The sequence below is a fragment of the Alosa alosa genome, chromosome 3, assembly GCF_017589495.1.
Source record: "Alosa alosa isolate M-15738 ecotype Scorff River chromosome 3, AALO_Geno_1.1, whole genome shotgun sequence".
In the NCBI taxonomy this organism is placed as follows: domain Eukaryota; kingdom Metazoa; phylum Chordata; class Actinopteri; order Clupeiformes; family Clupeidae; genus Alosa; species Alosa alosa.
In genome coordinates, this window is record NC_063191.1 from 27736040 (window position 1) to 27752704 (window position 16665).

Below are 16665 nucleotides of genomic sequence, written 5' to 3' on the forward strand. Positions count from 1 at the left end.
TTCTGACATTACTACATGAATGTATTATTTATGTTGTTAGACATGTTTCACTTTCGCTATCATTGCGAGAAAATAGGCTACAATATGGAAAATCATTTAGATATTCTTAATCTAAATTAAATAATAAGATGTGAAGAGCTTGTGTACAGTGGCTTGTTTATCTCATTGCCCATGAAGAAGTATAGCATACCAATGGTAATCTCTCAGAATATCAGTTGACAGCTGCACAACTCTAACAACATTTTCTTGACATTTGACCTTTCAGCCCCCTAACACCTCTGAAAAAGCCTCTGGAATGTATTTTAAATAGTTCCAGTGATGAAGGAAATGCTTTTGCCTTGCCCTGTCTAATCCTAAAACAATATTTAACTGTAAACCGTATACACATTGGCTTTGAATTCACAACGTACAAGTGAAGAAATTGCCAAACCAGAAAGTGGCTAAATAACAGGTGAACAGGTGAGACAATGATTATGCTAATAAGCAGATTCAGGTGAGCGGTGGAGACAGAGAGACAAGGAGCGAAAATCAGCACATGGTATAAGTCAAATGTCCATAGGAAGCCAGGAAAAAAATCAATCACCCTCAGCACTGAAAACCATGTTTGATACCTTAATTGATATAGTTTGAGTCAAGGTACCAACACAATATTTTGAGCATGTAGGCCTACTAATGAAAAGATATTAATGTATTTCCGGTGCTACAGTATGATTGTTTTTATGATAGACTTTGTCATATATGGGGAATATGCACTTGAAAATTAGGTATGAAGTTATTTTTTTCATGTTTGATGCTCTATAAATGAGATATTTTCATTTCTTTTGGACATGCACCTAGTTGGTAAGGAAGTACTAAAACAGTAGTATTATATAAATAAATTCAAAACTTCTGATGGGATTCATTGTAAAGATATTGGGATCAAAACATACTTACATTTTTCATAAATGCAATATTCAGCAGGTCATAGCTTGACAAATATTCAACTGTAGGGCAATTATTTTAGAAGTTGAAGACAATTAACAGTGTAGAATACTCCCTGAAAATGTCAAGAATCTAGCTTGAATCGTTCAAAAGTAATGACCGAAGGAACTTAGTCTTTTAAAAAACAAAATTTTGTGAGCCTGTTTTTTAAGCTTCCATGTCTCAGACAATGAAATAGGTACATGCTTAAACTTTTGCACAGTTGTTGCTGGGTATAATAACATTATTGACCTATAAGTATAAAGCAAATCCAAGATGGTCAGGCGGGAGGCACGGAATGACCCACCTGTGGTTCAGAATAATCTGTAATATCCAACATCTTACTTCATAAATATGGGGACGAAAATATAACAACCCGGTCTCTGCTTTGCATGATTTTTCTAAAATCTGTTGATTTGGCACGGAATGACCCAGGTATGCTTGTGATTACAAGGACAAAATACATAAATTGTATTGCCAAATTGTAAGCTAAAATAATCAGTATAACATATGTAGCCGTCACCAACTTGGTCATTTCCAGTAATAATAAATCACATAAAACACATGCTTACTGAAGCTGCCATTCACATAGTTTGCACCATAACATATATTCTGAGGGTATCTCCTGCCAGGGCAAGCATAAGCATATAGGTTTACTTCTCCATTAGTGCTGCTATAGCCACCATAACATATGAACTCTATGACGTCTAAACATGCCCTGGACAGCACAGGATTGGAATGCACTGAAGTGTCAAAAATGCCCATTCACTCTGAAGTCATTTTTTCCCTCACATCTAAGGGCAGTGTCTCAAAAAGTGCATACTCCACTAGCAGACCACAGCGCTTTAGAAGCGGACAGCTGCCCAACTCACTAGGCAGGGCTACCAAGTGGTTTCCTTTCAGCTCTAGACAAGTCAACATATCCAGGTCGGAAATCTTTGATGAGAGCACAGACAGGGCGTTGTTGCCCAGCTTGAGCGTGTTCAGCTTCCTGCATAAGAAAAGCTCATCGGGGACGGTGGTTATCTTGTTAGATGTGACTGAGAGGTACTGAAGGTTCTGCAGAAACCTAATCTCAGGAGGGATGAAGCTGATGTCGTTGTGGGACAGGTCCAAGTACAACAGCTTGCTGCAGCAGAACAAGTTAACAGGCAGGACCTCGATCTTGTTAAAGCTGAAGAAGAGCCTCTCCAAGTTGACCAGTTTCTTGATGTGCTCGGGGATCTGTGCGATGCTGTTGTGCCACAGCTTCAGGCAGGTGAACTTGGGCAGGTGTTGGAAGCTGACGATCCCCTCGATGGAAGCCAGCTTGTTCTCCCTCAGGTCCAGCGACTGCAGGTTGACCAGGCTGAAGATGGCGTACGGGATGCACTCGAGGTCACAGTGCACGAGCTCCAGCTCACTCAGACTCACCATCTTCTTCAGACTGTTCAGCGTGACCAGCTTGGTGCCGTCGTTGTGGACGTACAGCCTCTGGAGGTGGCTGGACACGTCCACTATGGCCTGAGGGATCTTGGTGACATTGCTCTTGAGCAACAGAGTCTTCAGGCACCTCAGCTCCTGCAGTGACTCCAGCGTAATGATTCTAGAGGCGCTGGGACGCAGTGAGCCAATCAGGTGGAGCTCTTCCAGGTTCCTCAGCACGTACAACCAATAGGGAAGCTCGTGGGCGCCTACAAACCACACCCGTAACACCTTCAGGTTGGCTTTCAGGAAAGGCAGGGCAGCCGTGTCCACCCTCAGCGAGCACTGGTACAGGGACAGCTCCTTAAGTTCCTCCAACTGCTCGATGGCGGCCGGGATGGTGACGTTGTTGATGAGCTCCATCTTGATGGCTTGCAGCTCGGCCAGCTCAAAGAGGGCATCCGGCAGGCCCGGGAGCATGATCAGCTGGAGCTCCAGGCGGCCACTGGCGTTGGTCTGCAGCCGCCGGCGAAGCTTTTCAACCGACCACACGTGGTTCAGGTTGAGCTGCCGCAGCTTGTTCTCCGTCACCTCGGACAGGAAGATGGCGAAGCGCTTGGAGTAGAGCTGGTCGTACTGGTCCATCATGTGCAGCAGAAAGGCAAAGTCGTTCCTCACGTCCGGGATGTCGTTGACCCCAGTCTCCTTGCGCACATAATCAAAAGAGTACTCTTTCAGAGAGCGGTGGAAGAGCCAGTAGGTAGTGTAAAGGCATATGGCGCCACATATGACCACAATGAAGAGATAGAAGTAAGACAATTTGATGAACACGCCAGCCATGTTGTGAATGCAGCAAAAGAACTTGTACCCAGTCATGTCCTGAATATCCACGTTACAGGTGATGATGATGCTTATCTTGGGGACGAGGGCACCGTTTGAAACAATGATGAAGATGAACATGAACACCTTCATGATGGTCTGGCGAATGTATGTCTTGGAGAGCAGGTTGCTTTCCTCCACGTGCAGCCGGAACTTCTTGATCCGCTCGAAAAGGGCCTTTGCTTGCTCACACTCCTTCTTGTCCAAGACGCTGCCTGCCGCCGGTTTGTCCATCACAATCTTGCTTTGTGTGGAAGACACAGACTGGCTATTGACCAGGTTGATGTCCCCGGGGGAAGCCTCCTTGTCCTCCAGATGCTCTCCTGACACCTCAGACAAGGCCCGGGTAGTCCAGGGCGACTCAAAGCACTTCCCCAAGATGGAGACAAAGTGTTCGATTTTGGAGCTGGACTCGGGGAACTTGAACCAGAAGTTGCTGCACACGATGAAGATGATGGTCTGCATAAGCACCATGTAGGGAAAGACCTTGGGGAACCAGTGGAGGCTCGTCTGGTAGCAGATCTTGTGAATGAACTTATACTGCATCAGGTCCAGGTTGTTGTCCACACCCTTGCTCTCCAGATCTGATGCCGTGGGCGAGATTGAGGAGGAGTTGCAGCATTCAGCTGTGTCGTGATTCATGGTCAGCGGACATGTCGGACTTCTCTGAGGAAGACAGTACATTCTGTCATCCATCACCTACAGACAAGAAGAAACATCAGACATGTCCTTAAATATTTAGCCAAAATGGCTAAAGTGTGCAGGAAATGAACGTAGGCTACAACTTGACAAAAATGTCAGCAGTTATCACAGGGGACTAGCATATGTTGTAGAAATTAGAAAGATAGATAAACTAGAATAGATAGCCTACTTCATGAATGCTGAAGGAACCAAAAGTTCGCAGTAGGTACTCGCAGTAGACTACCATGTAAACACAAGCACACAACATAACTTGTAGCTCTCAGTTTTAATACCAAATTTCATTTGGGATGGAGTAGTAACTTGCAGCTACTTACAGTATGCTGCTCTGACACCCACCTGAACGGTGCAACCAGACACTGCTATCAAAATCATGATGAAGGACAGGATGTCGGTGAAGACATCCCACCATGGCTTCAGCACACGAAACGCTGGGGGCTGCTCTGAGAAGTGCCACAACTCAGACACGTAAATCATAACTCCTGACAGGACACAACAAGACACATCAGAATGGCAAGCAAGTTATACTGTAACACTGTTGTTTGATTTTATGTAATCACAGGCTTCCCAATTATACCCGTAAACGGGCGGACTAGGACCAAAAATGTTGCCCATGTTAACAAACAGTTTCAAAAAACTTATAATACATTTTTTGTTTGTCTTGATGTAAGTAATCAACTCAGTAATTTTCATGGTGATATCTGAAGGTTAATTTTTTTCCCCTATTCACGTGAGAAAAATACTGGATAGCATGAATAGGGTATATTTGGGTCTTTTCCGAAACTTTCCCCTATCGGGATTCTTCGGGGCTTTTTTTCCCTTACTCAGGACATATTGAGGATTCAAAATCAGTTAAGTTTGCTTGTGTTGCAATTTGTTCAACCTTGACCCCTATTTTGGCTTAAAATGACTGGACTTGTGATGCAAAGTATAGAAAGGGGATGCAATAGAGCTGCACAGTCCCGCCCACAGCCAAAATGCGGTTAGGTGCCGGATGTAAGATTCCCATTCATTTGTCCCATTGACGTTTGGAAAAATCCGTAAGAGTTTTACAGCATGTCTTAGGCTAACCAGCTACGGCATAACTCATAAGCATACAACATATAATTTTGTGTGAAAAAAAGAATAGAGAAAATCCAAAAAAAGTCAAAGGTACAAGACTGTGTACATATTTTCATTTCTGAGCGAAGGAACTACTTATCCCATAAACCACCGCGCCTCACTGAATAATATAGGCAAAATCGGCGCAATTTATTTTGCCATTTCCAACCGGCGACAGCACGCGAACCCTTTCCTCCAAACAGTGATTTTTATACAGTGAATGTGCAGTTAATAGCAGTTATTTCAGGAGTAATCATGTAAATAATAGTGTTTTGATATTGAATTTTATATTTATCATCGTGTATTTTATATCGTGTGTGTGTGAAAGCGGTTAACGTTAACGGCAGTGCTTCGTAATGTTACCTGACTCATCCTATGCTGTCATCACTGCTCAGTCGGGCTGATGCATGGACTGGTGCATGGTCTGCTCTTGGACCACCATATTCAGTTTATTAATTTGCCATGAATTATTACACAAAATGTTCATTAAATGCATGAAGTATTCCTAGGTTAATGATTGATATGAATCATACAGTGAAGGCTACAGAACGTTACCAACCTCCCTGCTTAACTCACCACAACTTTGTAGGTCTTGTCCCTCATGCTGGCCCTTACAAAACCCACAAACTGACTCTCGGACACACAACAGTCAATAATGTGACCCGATTTAAAGTGGCTTTCACCCCTTTGGACACTCACTAAAACATAATATATTTCATACCTGTGTTGCAGCATGTAGGCTGTTAGCTGCATTATGTAATGACATACAATGTCGGAAATGCTAAAGGTTAGCCTGTCGGCTACCTGAAAAGTTTGAGTGTTTAAACTAACATATACTGTACAGTGGTCTATTTGATAGTGTATTGGCCCTGACTAAGTTCTTGTGATGTATAAACCCCAATCCTTGTTGATACAAGTACCAATATTCGTCAAGAAAGTTTTTAAATCACATTAAGATTTTCGCCATAGGCAGTAAAACAACGCCATGTTTGTCAATATTGTAACAATCTTGCAAAGTTGTCTTAGAAAGGTCTTTATTGGTTACGCACCAAAACACACGAACGCATAATGCCGGGCCAGACCTGGCCCTTATGCTCCAGCACTAAACATCTATGTGAGGCTGTATCTACAACACACACTAGTTAGACCCGGTTATGAACACTGTAATCAACTATAAACATAAACCACGACAGTCAGGGGCGCACAACATTGGTAACTTGCATGGTTAACATTAACATTCAACATAACACATCAACCGAACAGCATCATGGGAGCACAGTCATCAACAGCTAGGCTCAGATCATTACACAGCCCCCCGAGACTTAGTCCATGTCCCCTTGACTCAAGTCTTACCCTACGTCAGTCCATGAGCCTGGCTGGGACGCGGCGGTGACTTCCGGTGAAGGCTGCACGGTGACGGTGTTAGAGCCACAGCTCCATTGTCACCAAGTTCCACAGAGTCAGTGTCAAAGTCTCCACGACCCTCAGCTAAGGCCAGGGGTCGATACGGGCCAGTCGATCACGGTGGAGAGCCACAATTCTCCGGCGGCTTAATCAGTCTCACACGATAGACCACATCAGACAGCTTCTCTAAGACATCGCACGGTCCGACCCACTGGCTAGTGAGTTTCAGGGAAATGCCTTTCTTTCTCTCCGGGCAGTACACCCAAACTTTATCGCCGGGCTGGAACTCCTGGCAGCGACAGCGCCATATCGTGGCTTCGCTTTTGGCGTATTCCAGCTTCACTCATAGCCTGCCTGGCCAACTTCGTGTACTCCTTTCAGTCTCGTAGCTGCTTGTAGTATTCCAGCCCTGGCTTACCTCCAATCTCCGCTTCCGGAGGCGAACCAAACACCACACTGGTGTGCGTAGCTCTCGCCCGAACATCAGAGCTGCCGGTGTGCATTTCGTTGACTCTTGCACCATTGTCGCGATATGCCCAGAGCACCAGGGGCAAGTGTAAGTCCCAGTCCTTTTGTCGGGCGGTCGGCCAATATGGCCAGCTGCACTGCTAGAGTCGATTAAACCGTTCCACCAGCCCGCCGCTTTGTGGATGCAGAGGTGCCGTTCTCGTTTTCCGGATGCCCATGCGCTGGAAAACCTCAGCAAACATCTCTGCCTCGAAATTCGCCCTTGGTGGCTGTGGAGCTCTTCTGGTGCCCGAACCGCAGAACATCTCAGTGACCAGTCTGTCCGCTTATCGCGGTGGGCGCTCTGATCTGGCACGCATACGCCTCCGCCACTTAGTGAAATAGTCCATGGCCCGCGAGCACGTGGCGATTTCCCCGCGCTCTGTGACTGGCAGTGGGCCCATGACATCGGCGGCTACCCGCTCCATGGGAGCCCAGACTGCGTATTGCTGCAGCGAGCGTCTGGCGTCAGCGTGGGGCCTTCTTCGCTGTGCAGGCGTCACAGTAGTGAACATGCAGTTCAACGTCCAGCCTGCATCCCGGCCAATAGAAGTGGCCTCTCAGCCCGGCGAAGAGTCTTTGCAATGCCGAAATGAGCTGCCCCCACTGCCCCATGCACATGTTCCAGTACACAGGCTCGTAATCCAGCAGGAACCAGCAACTGGAAAATGTCAGATTGCCTGCTCGGGAGCTCGCCAGTGTCTATACAACAGTCCTTGACGTGCTACTATTCCCCGCCACTGTGAACAAATGCGCTTTGGTCTCTGGATCGAAAGTGCTGATACGTCAGTCCATGGCGGTCGCTGACCGGCCGATCCATGACCACACTTTCGGCCGGCGTGGCGTCTTCGATTGCGCCTTCGGATCTCCTCCCTCGACATCACGTCCACCGGCGACTGCGCATCCGTGGCCCCAGCTGCCGCTCTGCAGTGCTGCGAGACAACCTCGGGGTGCTGTTGGCGAGCGTTGACTCTCTCGCTGGCGTGAAGCTGGCGAAAGCAGTGGTGGCGCACTCTGATGGCGCGGCGCTGGCGAGCGTTGAGTCTCGCTGGCGTGCTGCTGGCGGCGTTGACCCTCTGCTGTTGGCGGCGCTGATGCTGGCTAGCTGGCTAGCGCTGAAAACAGCGACTCTCTCTCTGCCAGCGGTGATGCAGCCTGTAGCCGACGAGCGGGCTCCGGTTGAGCCGCGGCCAGGCTCCTCTCCTCCCTCCGGTGGCAGTGTTGGCACTGGTTTGCTGCACACGGACGCCTGGACAGGGTGTCCGCGTTGCCGTGAAGGCGACCCGCCCAGTGTCGAATCTCCATGTCGTAGTCCTGGAGCGCCTCCAACCAGCGAGCCAGCTGGCCCTCTGGTTCTTTGAAGTTCAGCAGCCAGGTGAGCGACGCGTGGTCCGTTCTCAGCAGGAACCGTTTGCCGTAGAGGTAGGTTCGAAATGGCGCACTGCCACCACCACAGCCAACAGTTGCGTGTCATGCAGTAATTCTTCTCCTCTCGGTCCAGTGAGCGATTGAAGTATGCAACCACTTGCTCGCCCTGCTCGCCTGCTTGTGAGAGGACGGCGCCGACGCCCACGTCGCTGGCGTCGGTGTCCAGGATAAACGGCAGTCGAGGGTCAGGGAAGGTGAGCACTGGGGCCTCGAATAGCGCCCTCCGCAGCCGCCGGAATGCTGCATCGCACTCTCGTGTCCACTCGAAGAGCTGGCCTTTGTGCGTCAATCGATGCAGCGGGCTGGCGACTGTAGCAAAGTCCCGAATGAAGCGCCGGTAATATGACGCCAGGCCCAGGAAGCTCCGCAGCTCAGCACCGTCGCGTGGAACAGGCCAATGTCTCACCGTCTCCACTTTAGCTGGGTCGGTGGCCACTCCGGCAGCCCCCACGACATGGCTCAGGAACCCGGTTTGCCGGCACTTTTTCGGGTGCAGTTTGAGCCCAGCACCTCGTATGGCGTCGAACACCTTCTCCAGATGTCCTATGGCACCGGTGAAGTCTGTTGCATGACACAGGATGTCGTCCAGGTAAACCACGCAGCATGTTCGTGGAATGCCCGCCAGGACACGCTCCATCAGCCGCTCAAAGTTCGCTGGCCCGTTGCATAGGCCGAACGGAAGTACCCGGAACTGCCACAGCCCTTGCCCGATGGTAAACGCTGTCTTCGGCTGAGCTTCCGGGGCTAACTCAATCTGCCAGTAGCCACTGCGTAAGTCCAGCGAGCTAAACCAGCAGGAGCCAGCAATGCTGTCCAGTGCATCGTCAATGCGGGGGAGCGGGTAGGAGTCTTTCCAGGTTACCTGGTTGAGGCGCCTGTAGTCAACACAGAACCGCCACGAGCCGTCCTTCTTCTGGACGAGTACAGCCGGCGCAGCCCAGGGACTACTGCTTGGCTCTATCACTCCTGCCGCGGCCATTTCCTTGATCTTTTCTTCAGCTGCTTGTCGTTTGGCGAACGGTAAGTGATGAGGCTGAAGTTGAATGGGCCGGGCATTTCCGGTGTCGATATCGTGTTGGACCAGGCTCGTTCGGGTGCAGTCCTCATCTCTTGCGGCGAAGATGTCGGTGTACGCTGCTAGTAGTCTCCGCACCTGGCTACCCTGTGTTTCACTCAGCCCCTCACAGCTACGAGTGCAGAGTTCATTTACGGCTTGCCTTGTCTCTACAGAGGGCCGCGCTCTCTGAGCGGAGAGTGGTGTTTGCTCAACCCGCTCTCTTGGCTCCTCCCTGGTGGGCGTGAGCTGAGCAGTGGCGGCCTCAGCGAGCGGACCTGGATGAGACCTGTTGTTTTCGCGGGCTTGAGTTTCGCGGGCTTGTGTGGGGAGGGGCGGAGACTCAGCAAGCGGACCTGGATGAGACCTGTTGTTTTGGCTGGCTTGGTTTGGGCTTGTGTGGGGGGGGCTTGTCTTGGATGGATGCACTCTTGCGAGTTTGCACTCTTTTGTGAGGCGAAGTTGGAGAGTTCTTAGGGCTTGTGTGCTCTGTTTTCCGAGTTGGAGAGTTCTTCGTCTCCCTATGCGTCCAGCCAGCACTTCATGCTCTGTTTTAGTCCTAAAGCCAAAACTAAAACTGTACAACACTACGCTGCTTTCGTCCCCCAAGTGTAGTGTGAACCGGAAATGTCCACCACAGCCCCCCATTTCTCTAGCACGTCCAGGCCGAGAATGCAATCATCCTGAATGCTAGCCAACCAAAGCGGGCTCCTTGGTCTCGCCGTTTCACCGTTGATGCACACTGCACACCACTTTTGTCCATACAGTTCCGCACCACTTTTGTCTCTCGGTAACTGTTGTGATGCGTGTTTTTGTCTCTTCCCAGCCTCTGGGTCTGGCTACCAGCGTGCCGGGTAAGAGACCGGGGCGCACCAGCGAGATGGTGGAGCCAGTATCGATCAAGGCACGACACTGAGTCCCGTCTAGCGTACAGTCCACATAGAGTCCTCTTGTTTGGCCGAGCCGGCCCAGTCGTATGCAGTCCATAGCCAGGGAGGTAGTGAAACTTGAAGGTGGCATCCCTCCCGCCGTGCCACCCCCCTCTAGTTTGACTGGGGCGCGCGTGGAGGGGTGCTGGGGCGGGACAGTACCTCGCGATGTGACCCGGTTCGCCACACCGGTAGCATCCGTCTCCGCTGGCCGGCCTCTTCCACTCGCGTGGGCGGCGTTGTGGTGGCTGTGCTGTGGTCTGTCGCGTCGTCTCCAACTCCTCCCTGTCTTCCTCCATCGATGTCTGGCGTACGCAATGCCTCGACTCCGTTGTGTGGAAGATGTTTTCCACCCGTTCGGCCTCCGCGAGCGCCACGGCCAGCGAGCTGGGGGCGCTCAGGCGAAGGTGTTCTCTCAGCCGCTCCGGGTGGATGCCTCGCACAAACGCTTCCAGTGCCATCTCTTCATGTAGACTCTGGCTGTACGTTGGGTAGCCCCGCCGGGCATACAGCTGCAGGTCAGTCGCGAACTTGCCCAGTCTCTCGCCCTTGTGGCGCTGTCTGGAAGCGAGTTGTTTGCGAGCATCGCTGGTGAAGATCCTCTGGCCGAATCGTCGTTGCAGAGCGGCCTCGATTGCAGTCCAGGTTGCTTGCTCTGCCGGTGGCAGGTCTTCTAATACTTGTAGTGCTTCCCCCTCCAGAGCCAACGCCACCTGTGGCCCGTTCTCTCCGCCGACCAGCCATTCAGCTCGGCTGCCAGCCGGACCTGCACCAGGTATGTCGCCAGCGGCCTCTCACCATTGTAGCGGGGCAACTTGGCGTTGGAGCGCCCTTCTGCCGCCGTCACACTGGGGACCAGCCGATTTCCATCGCTCCCGTGTGGAGTGGGTTCCAGTGGCGGGATGCTGCCATTAGCCTGGTTCGTCTCCTCCTGTGGCGGGCGGGTTTCTTCGTTACGGTCACGCTGCAGGCTGGCTCCGTCTCCTGGGCCCAGCAGGTGGCCATGGGCGAGCGCACTGTCGAAGAGCCGTCTTGGCAGGAAACTCATCATCGCCGGGGTATTGGTCGCAGCTTTCTCCTCCCGTCCTGTAGTGGTCGGCATCCCACTTTTGACACCAATGTAACAATCTTGCAAAGTTGTCTTAGAAAGGTCTTTATTGGTTACGCACCAAAACACACGAACGCATAATGCTGGGCCAGACCTGGCCCTTATGCTCCAGCACTAAACATCTATGTGAGGCTGTATCTACAACACACACTAGTTAGACCCGGTTATGAACACTGTAATCAACTATAAACATAAACACGACAGTCAGGACGCATAACATTGGTAACTTGCATGGTTAACATTAACATTCAACATAACACATCAACCGAACAGCATCATGGGAGCACAGTCATCAACAGCTAGGCTCAGATCATTACAATATTTTTCGCAGAGAAAGTTTCAAACTATGACCATAACGGCCTTTCCACCAATCAGAGGCATCACTGTGGGATTGTGGGATTGTTCAGGATTGTGAACAATACTTATCCAAGAGATCGCGAATAAAAGGCATTTATCTCAAAACAAGGTTAGTGCCCCATGAACTCTTGGTGTCTATAGGAGCATATACAATCGCTTAGTACAGCCGTAGCTGGTTTTAAGTCTACCACGTGCAGTTAAGTTTTTATGGCTTATTCTATGGCTTAGTTAGGAACGTTTATTTAGGATTTTGGTGACTTAAGACATTTCTGTTATACAGCTTTCCTATCTGAAGTTAGGAAAAAACTGACTTTGGAGCGGCTGTTCTGTAAGTTAGCCTCCGGGGCTGAATAAGGTGAATACCGCAATTGTCAATGGAGAAATTGCATTGAATTTTTACATCCGGCATCGGCTGTGGGCGGGACTGTGCAGCTCTATAGAGTTCCGAAGCCATGACGTAGCGTTGCCAAGGCAGCAATTTCACTGGATCTAAACAAATCAATCTACCATTAGAAATCACCATAGCGGTGGCTTTCTTAATATATTTCAATCATTTTACAACGTTTCTAAGACAACACGATCAAATTCGTGACTACAGTTTTAATTTAGCATGGGTTTCCTCCGTAAAAGAGACCTGCATGTAACTTCACAGCATGCGGTTAAAATCCTTAAATTCTTTCTATTACACCTGGACGTGTTTGGCTTTTATTTTTTTGGCAAAAATCACTGCGTTGCTCTTAACAACCACCAGTCTTTGAGAAGGCGTGCAAATATCCACTGGAATTTTGTTTCTTTCTATTACACCTGCCAGGGAACCCGTGTTATGTGGCTAAGCTGCTGCCTAGCAGGTATTTATTTTATTATAGATTATTTATTTTTCACAAAACAGTGCAGCCAATCACATGCTGTTGTTTTTGTTTTATTTTATTGATTTTATCTTAGTCATAGAAGCTAAATTCGAAGGCAGGCCACAGGTAAAATCCAACGATCCCCCATAAGATTTAAATAGCCCTCTCCTAGAGCTTTGAATATTGCCAATGGTTAAATGCTTGCCCTCTCCTAGAAGCCATTTTAGATATTGCCACTGCTCAACACTGAACACTGTTATTCAAGAATCTGCTTGGATCAAGCCAGGTTCAGCATTTAGCGTATGCTATGGCAAGCCATTTAACATTTCTATACCCAAGACTAAGTTTGACTATCCAAAAATGACATTAACATTGTAGATATCAACAACGTCTTTCTGACTAATTTCGCAATTACATTTTGGATGGTTGGAATTGTCATTCAAGATATCTGCAGTAAATGCGTAATTTTGTGACTAGTACTGAAAATGTCAGATAGAAATATCTTGAAGTTTTGAATTTTTGTTTTGACTAGGCTATAGTTTTGACGTTAGTTTTAGTTTTGGCTTTAGTTTTGACTAGTTTTAACTGAATTACAGATATCTGTCATCACGTCATTGAAAACAACATTCAACTCGTCACACATCTTAAATGACAATTGACCTGTCGCTAAGCCCCGCCCCCCATTGTTACCGTGTGAAAACTCGGACAAACAAACCAGACTTGATTAGAAATACATTGTGGACAATGGCAGCTGAGAGTATATGAAAGCAGGCTTTGAGGACGTATTGGTCGATAAAGGATTTACTTTCCTCCAGAAGCTATCAAAAGGAACTTAATTATGCTATGGAGGGGTGTATTCAAAACTTTAGAATACATACAAGGTGACAAGCCGTTGTGGCGAGTAGCCGTGCAAAAACCACTGACGTTAATGCTAGCTAGCTAGCTAGCTAGTGGAAGATTGATACTAAGATAGGTTACGTTAATATTTGATGTAGTAAGAATATAGTAGTTGGTTAATGAGCATTTTCATCTTGGGATTTAACAGGGAACCTGTGCCCACGTTGTTGGCTTAGTAGCCTACATTACGTCGAGCTGTTTCAAACGCGAGAGACGTCCTGTAGGCTACTGTTGATGAAAATATACCCCGTTTTCTAGCCTCTCGGGGTACCGGCTATCAGTATTACACGTCCCCAATGCAAAATGTTTGACCATGGTTATCCGTCGGGGTTTTTTGAGTTAATAAACTCCATAAATAACCATTAATTTGTCATTTTATGCCTCCTCCCTGTTGTTTTCTATGGAGTTGTCCGAGCTGATGTCCGAGTCCCGTTGAGGCTGGCTGTCATTGGCTCATCAGCGTTCTAAGGGTGATGCTTAGCGACAGGTCAATTGCAGATATCTTTAATTCAGTTTTGACTAGGCAGAATGAAAGGTGAAGATATCTCAAACGTCATTATGACTAGTGCAAATTATTGTGCAAGACGTTGCTCTTTAGATCCGTAGCAGAGCCCGTCTACTTATTAGACATTCTCTGTCCATTATAGATATCTGTCTATGTTTCTGTCTAAAAGTTATAGATATCTCCAATTTCAGATATCTCTAATCAAAACTCATTCAAGATATCTATAACTTGATAATAGATATCTACAATCAAATTATGACTATCCCTAACTCCAGTTTGAGATATCTACAACGTCATTTTGACTAGTCATAATTCCGTTTACAGATATCTACAATGTCATTTCACCTAGTCAAAACTTTAATTGAGGTGAATTAAAGATCTCTTCAACTGGAGTTATGACTAGTCAGAATCAAATTGTAGATATCTCTAACTGGAATTACAGATATCTACAATTCAATTGCAGATATCCGTAATTCACATAGTGGATATCTGCAACTGAATTGTAGATATCCGTAATGATAAACCCCATAGAAATGAATGGCAAATGTGGCGTAATTTGTCTTAGGAAGAATGTCTTTGTGGATATCTGAAATGACAATTATGGATAGGAAGAATTTAATTGTGGATATCTAAAATGTTCGTTTTGACTAGGCAAAACTGAATTACAGATATCTGCAATACATCCAGTCTAGCGGGTAAATGTTTAAATGGCTTGTCATAGTATGCCACTGTCTGCTACTGACCGGACCAGGGCAAGCACACTTTCGCAGTTACCTACGGAAATGCAGTCTAGTTAAAAATGATATCCTAGCGGCCCAAAAGGTGCGTCGGCACACCGGCAGGGACGGATTAAACAAATATGGGCCCCTGTGCACAATATCAAAAAAGCCCCCCACCCTCCCCCTGACCGCGACGCGACAGAATTTCGAAATTTTCCCGGGGAGACACATGCGCATGCAAGTGACGTGCGCGTGCAGCCAGCGCTTCTCTCTTTGCTGTCGCTGTGCAGGCTGGTGCACAATTTCACACAATGATAATGTAGTACATTATGTTATATATTTTAACTCAGGCCCACACAGAAATGAATTCCAGCAGCTGTTTTTATTATTAGGCTGTAATCTCCCTTTGCTGGCCAAACAGTCTACAGCAACATTTTTCACTAAACGGACCGGACAACAGTTGTCATATTTCTGACAGACCGGTAGCAGGGACGTTGATAGTATTTTGTGAGAGGTGGTGCTTATCATATTACGGGGGGTTCGGTGGTGTCTCCCCGGGAAAATTTCGAAATTCTGGCTGTTAAATATAGCCTTTTAACACAGTTTGGAAGGGGCATACAAACTTTAACAGAGCAAGCAGGGCCCGTTTTCTGTCTGACTCAGGTGACGTGAACATTGGCTACCTGCATGATAATGTTTTCACTTCACTGCTGCTTGACACTACCTTGCATGGAGACATATTTCACGTTAACAGTGGAGATGTTAGCAAAACTATAGCGTTTGGTAAATGGAGATGCAGATCATCTCCCTAATTAATGTCTTTGCGCAACAGCCCACATTATGCGCTCACTCCAGCGAGACGAGTGAAATAATGTAGGCCTATCTGTCATCGGCATCGCCATAGGCTATTTGCTACGATATAAGCTACTGTTAGGCCTACAACAAGTCGCAATTTATTAGGCTATCCAATCGCTATGCTGTTTTCATGAACATTGCAGGAATCCACTTCATTCACCTACCCACGAGTGGGGACTCACTTTCACTTTCGCAAACACGCATACACATTGAATGAGCACTCATAGCCTACCACTTCCACCTAATGTTATGCCTCTATATTTTATGAATTAAGAAGTATTTATTGATCAGGAAAACATTTAGTTTATTTTTCTTTCGGTCCGCGGTTCCATAACACCATTCAGTTCAGTTGTGCCGCAAATTAACAGACAGAAGCACCGGGCATAATCTAGCCTAAATTCATGGCATTTTTTTTTTTTAATCCGAGGGCCCCCATTGGCTGAGGGCCCCTGTGCACGTGCACACTTGGCACAAGCCATGATCCGTCCCTGCACACCGGGAAAATGCCCGGTAGCCTATGGCAGATGGCCAGTCCGCCCCTGGGCCTACGCTACCAAAGCTTGTTTAAAATAAAATTAAAACACGTTTAAAGGTCATGAACTGTATGGAAGAGTAGGCCTAGACTATAATACACACACACCCTATGTTAGATGATGGTAATTTACATCAACATATAATACAATGACAAAGTGTGTCTTACGTTTACGCTTAGGCTACGTTACATTTCCTCTGGTCCACTCCATGTCGGGAAAAGCAAGGGAAAAACATATTATGTTGATAAGGGCAACTAAGGTTCGGTTGAATTTGAATTCGAATTCACAGGTTTCGCGTGCGTAAATCTATCTATCCGTCTGTTCCATTAACCTGTTGAGGAGTACGGTCACAAATATGTGATAAGAATGTTTGCAATCCAAGAGTTCCGTATTATGATGCGACAATTACCCTCAGAGATTTCCCCCATAGACTGTATTAATAACACTGAAACTATAGATTGTTTGCGTAGATTTAGGA

The 16665-nt window shown here is 47.4% G+C and overlaps 1 protein-coding gene across 1 annotated transcript; it reads right to left on the reverse strand.

The window, feature by feature from the left end:
- Positions 1-968: 968 nt before the first annotated feature.
- LOC125292151 (volume-regulated anion channel subunit LRRC8C-like) lies at positions 969-16521 on the reverse strand. Its single transcript, XM_048239338.1, has 3 exons — positions 16355-16521; positions 4282-4424; positions 969-3942 (listed from the first exon to the last, which is right to left on the reverse strand). Exons 2-3 carry the CDS (start codon positions 4417-4419, stop codon positions 1726-1728), a joined length of 2355 nt encoding a protein of 784 aa, XP_048095295.1. The 5' UTR covers positions 4420-4424; positions 16355-16521; the 3' UTR covers positions 969-1725.
- Positions 16522-16665: the final 144 nt, after the last annotated feature.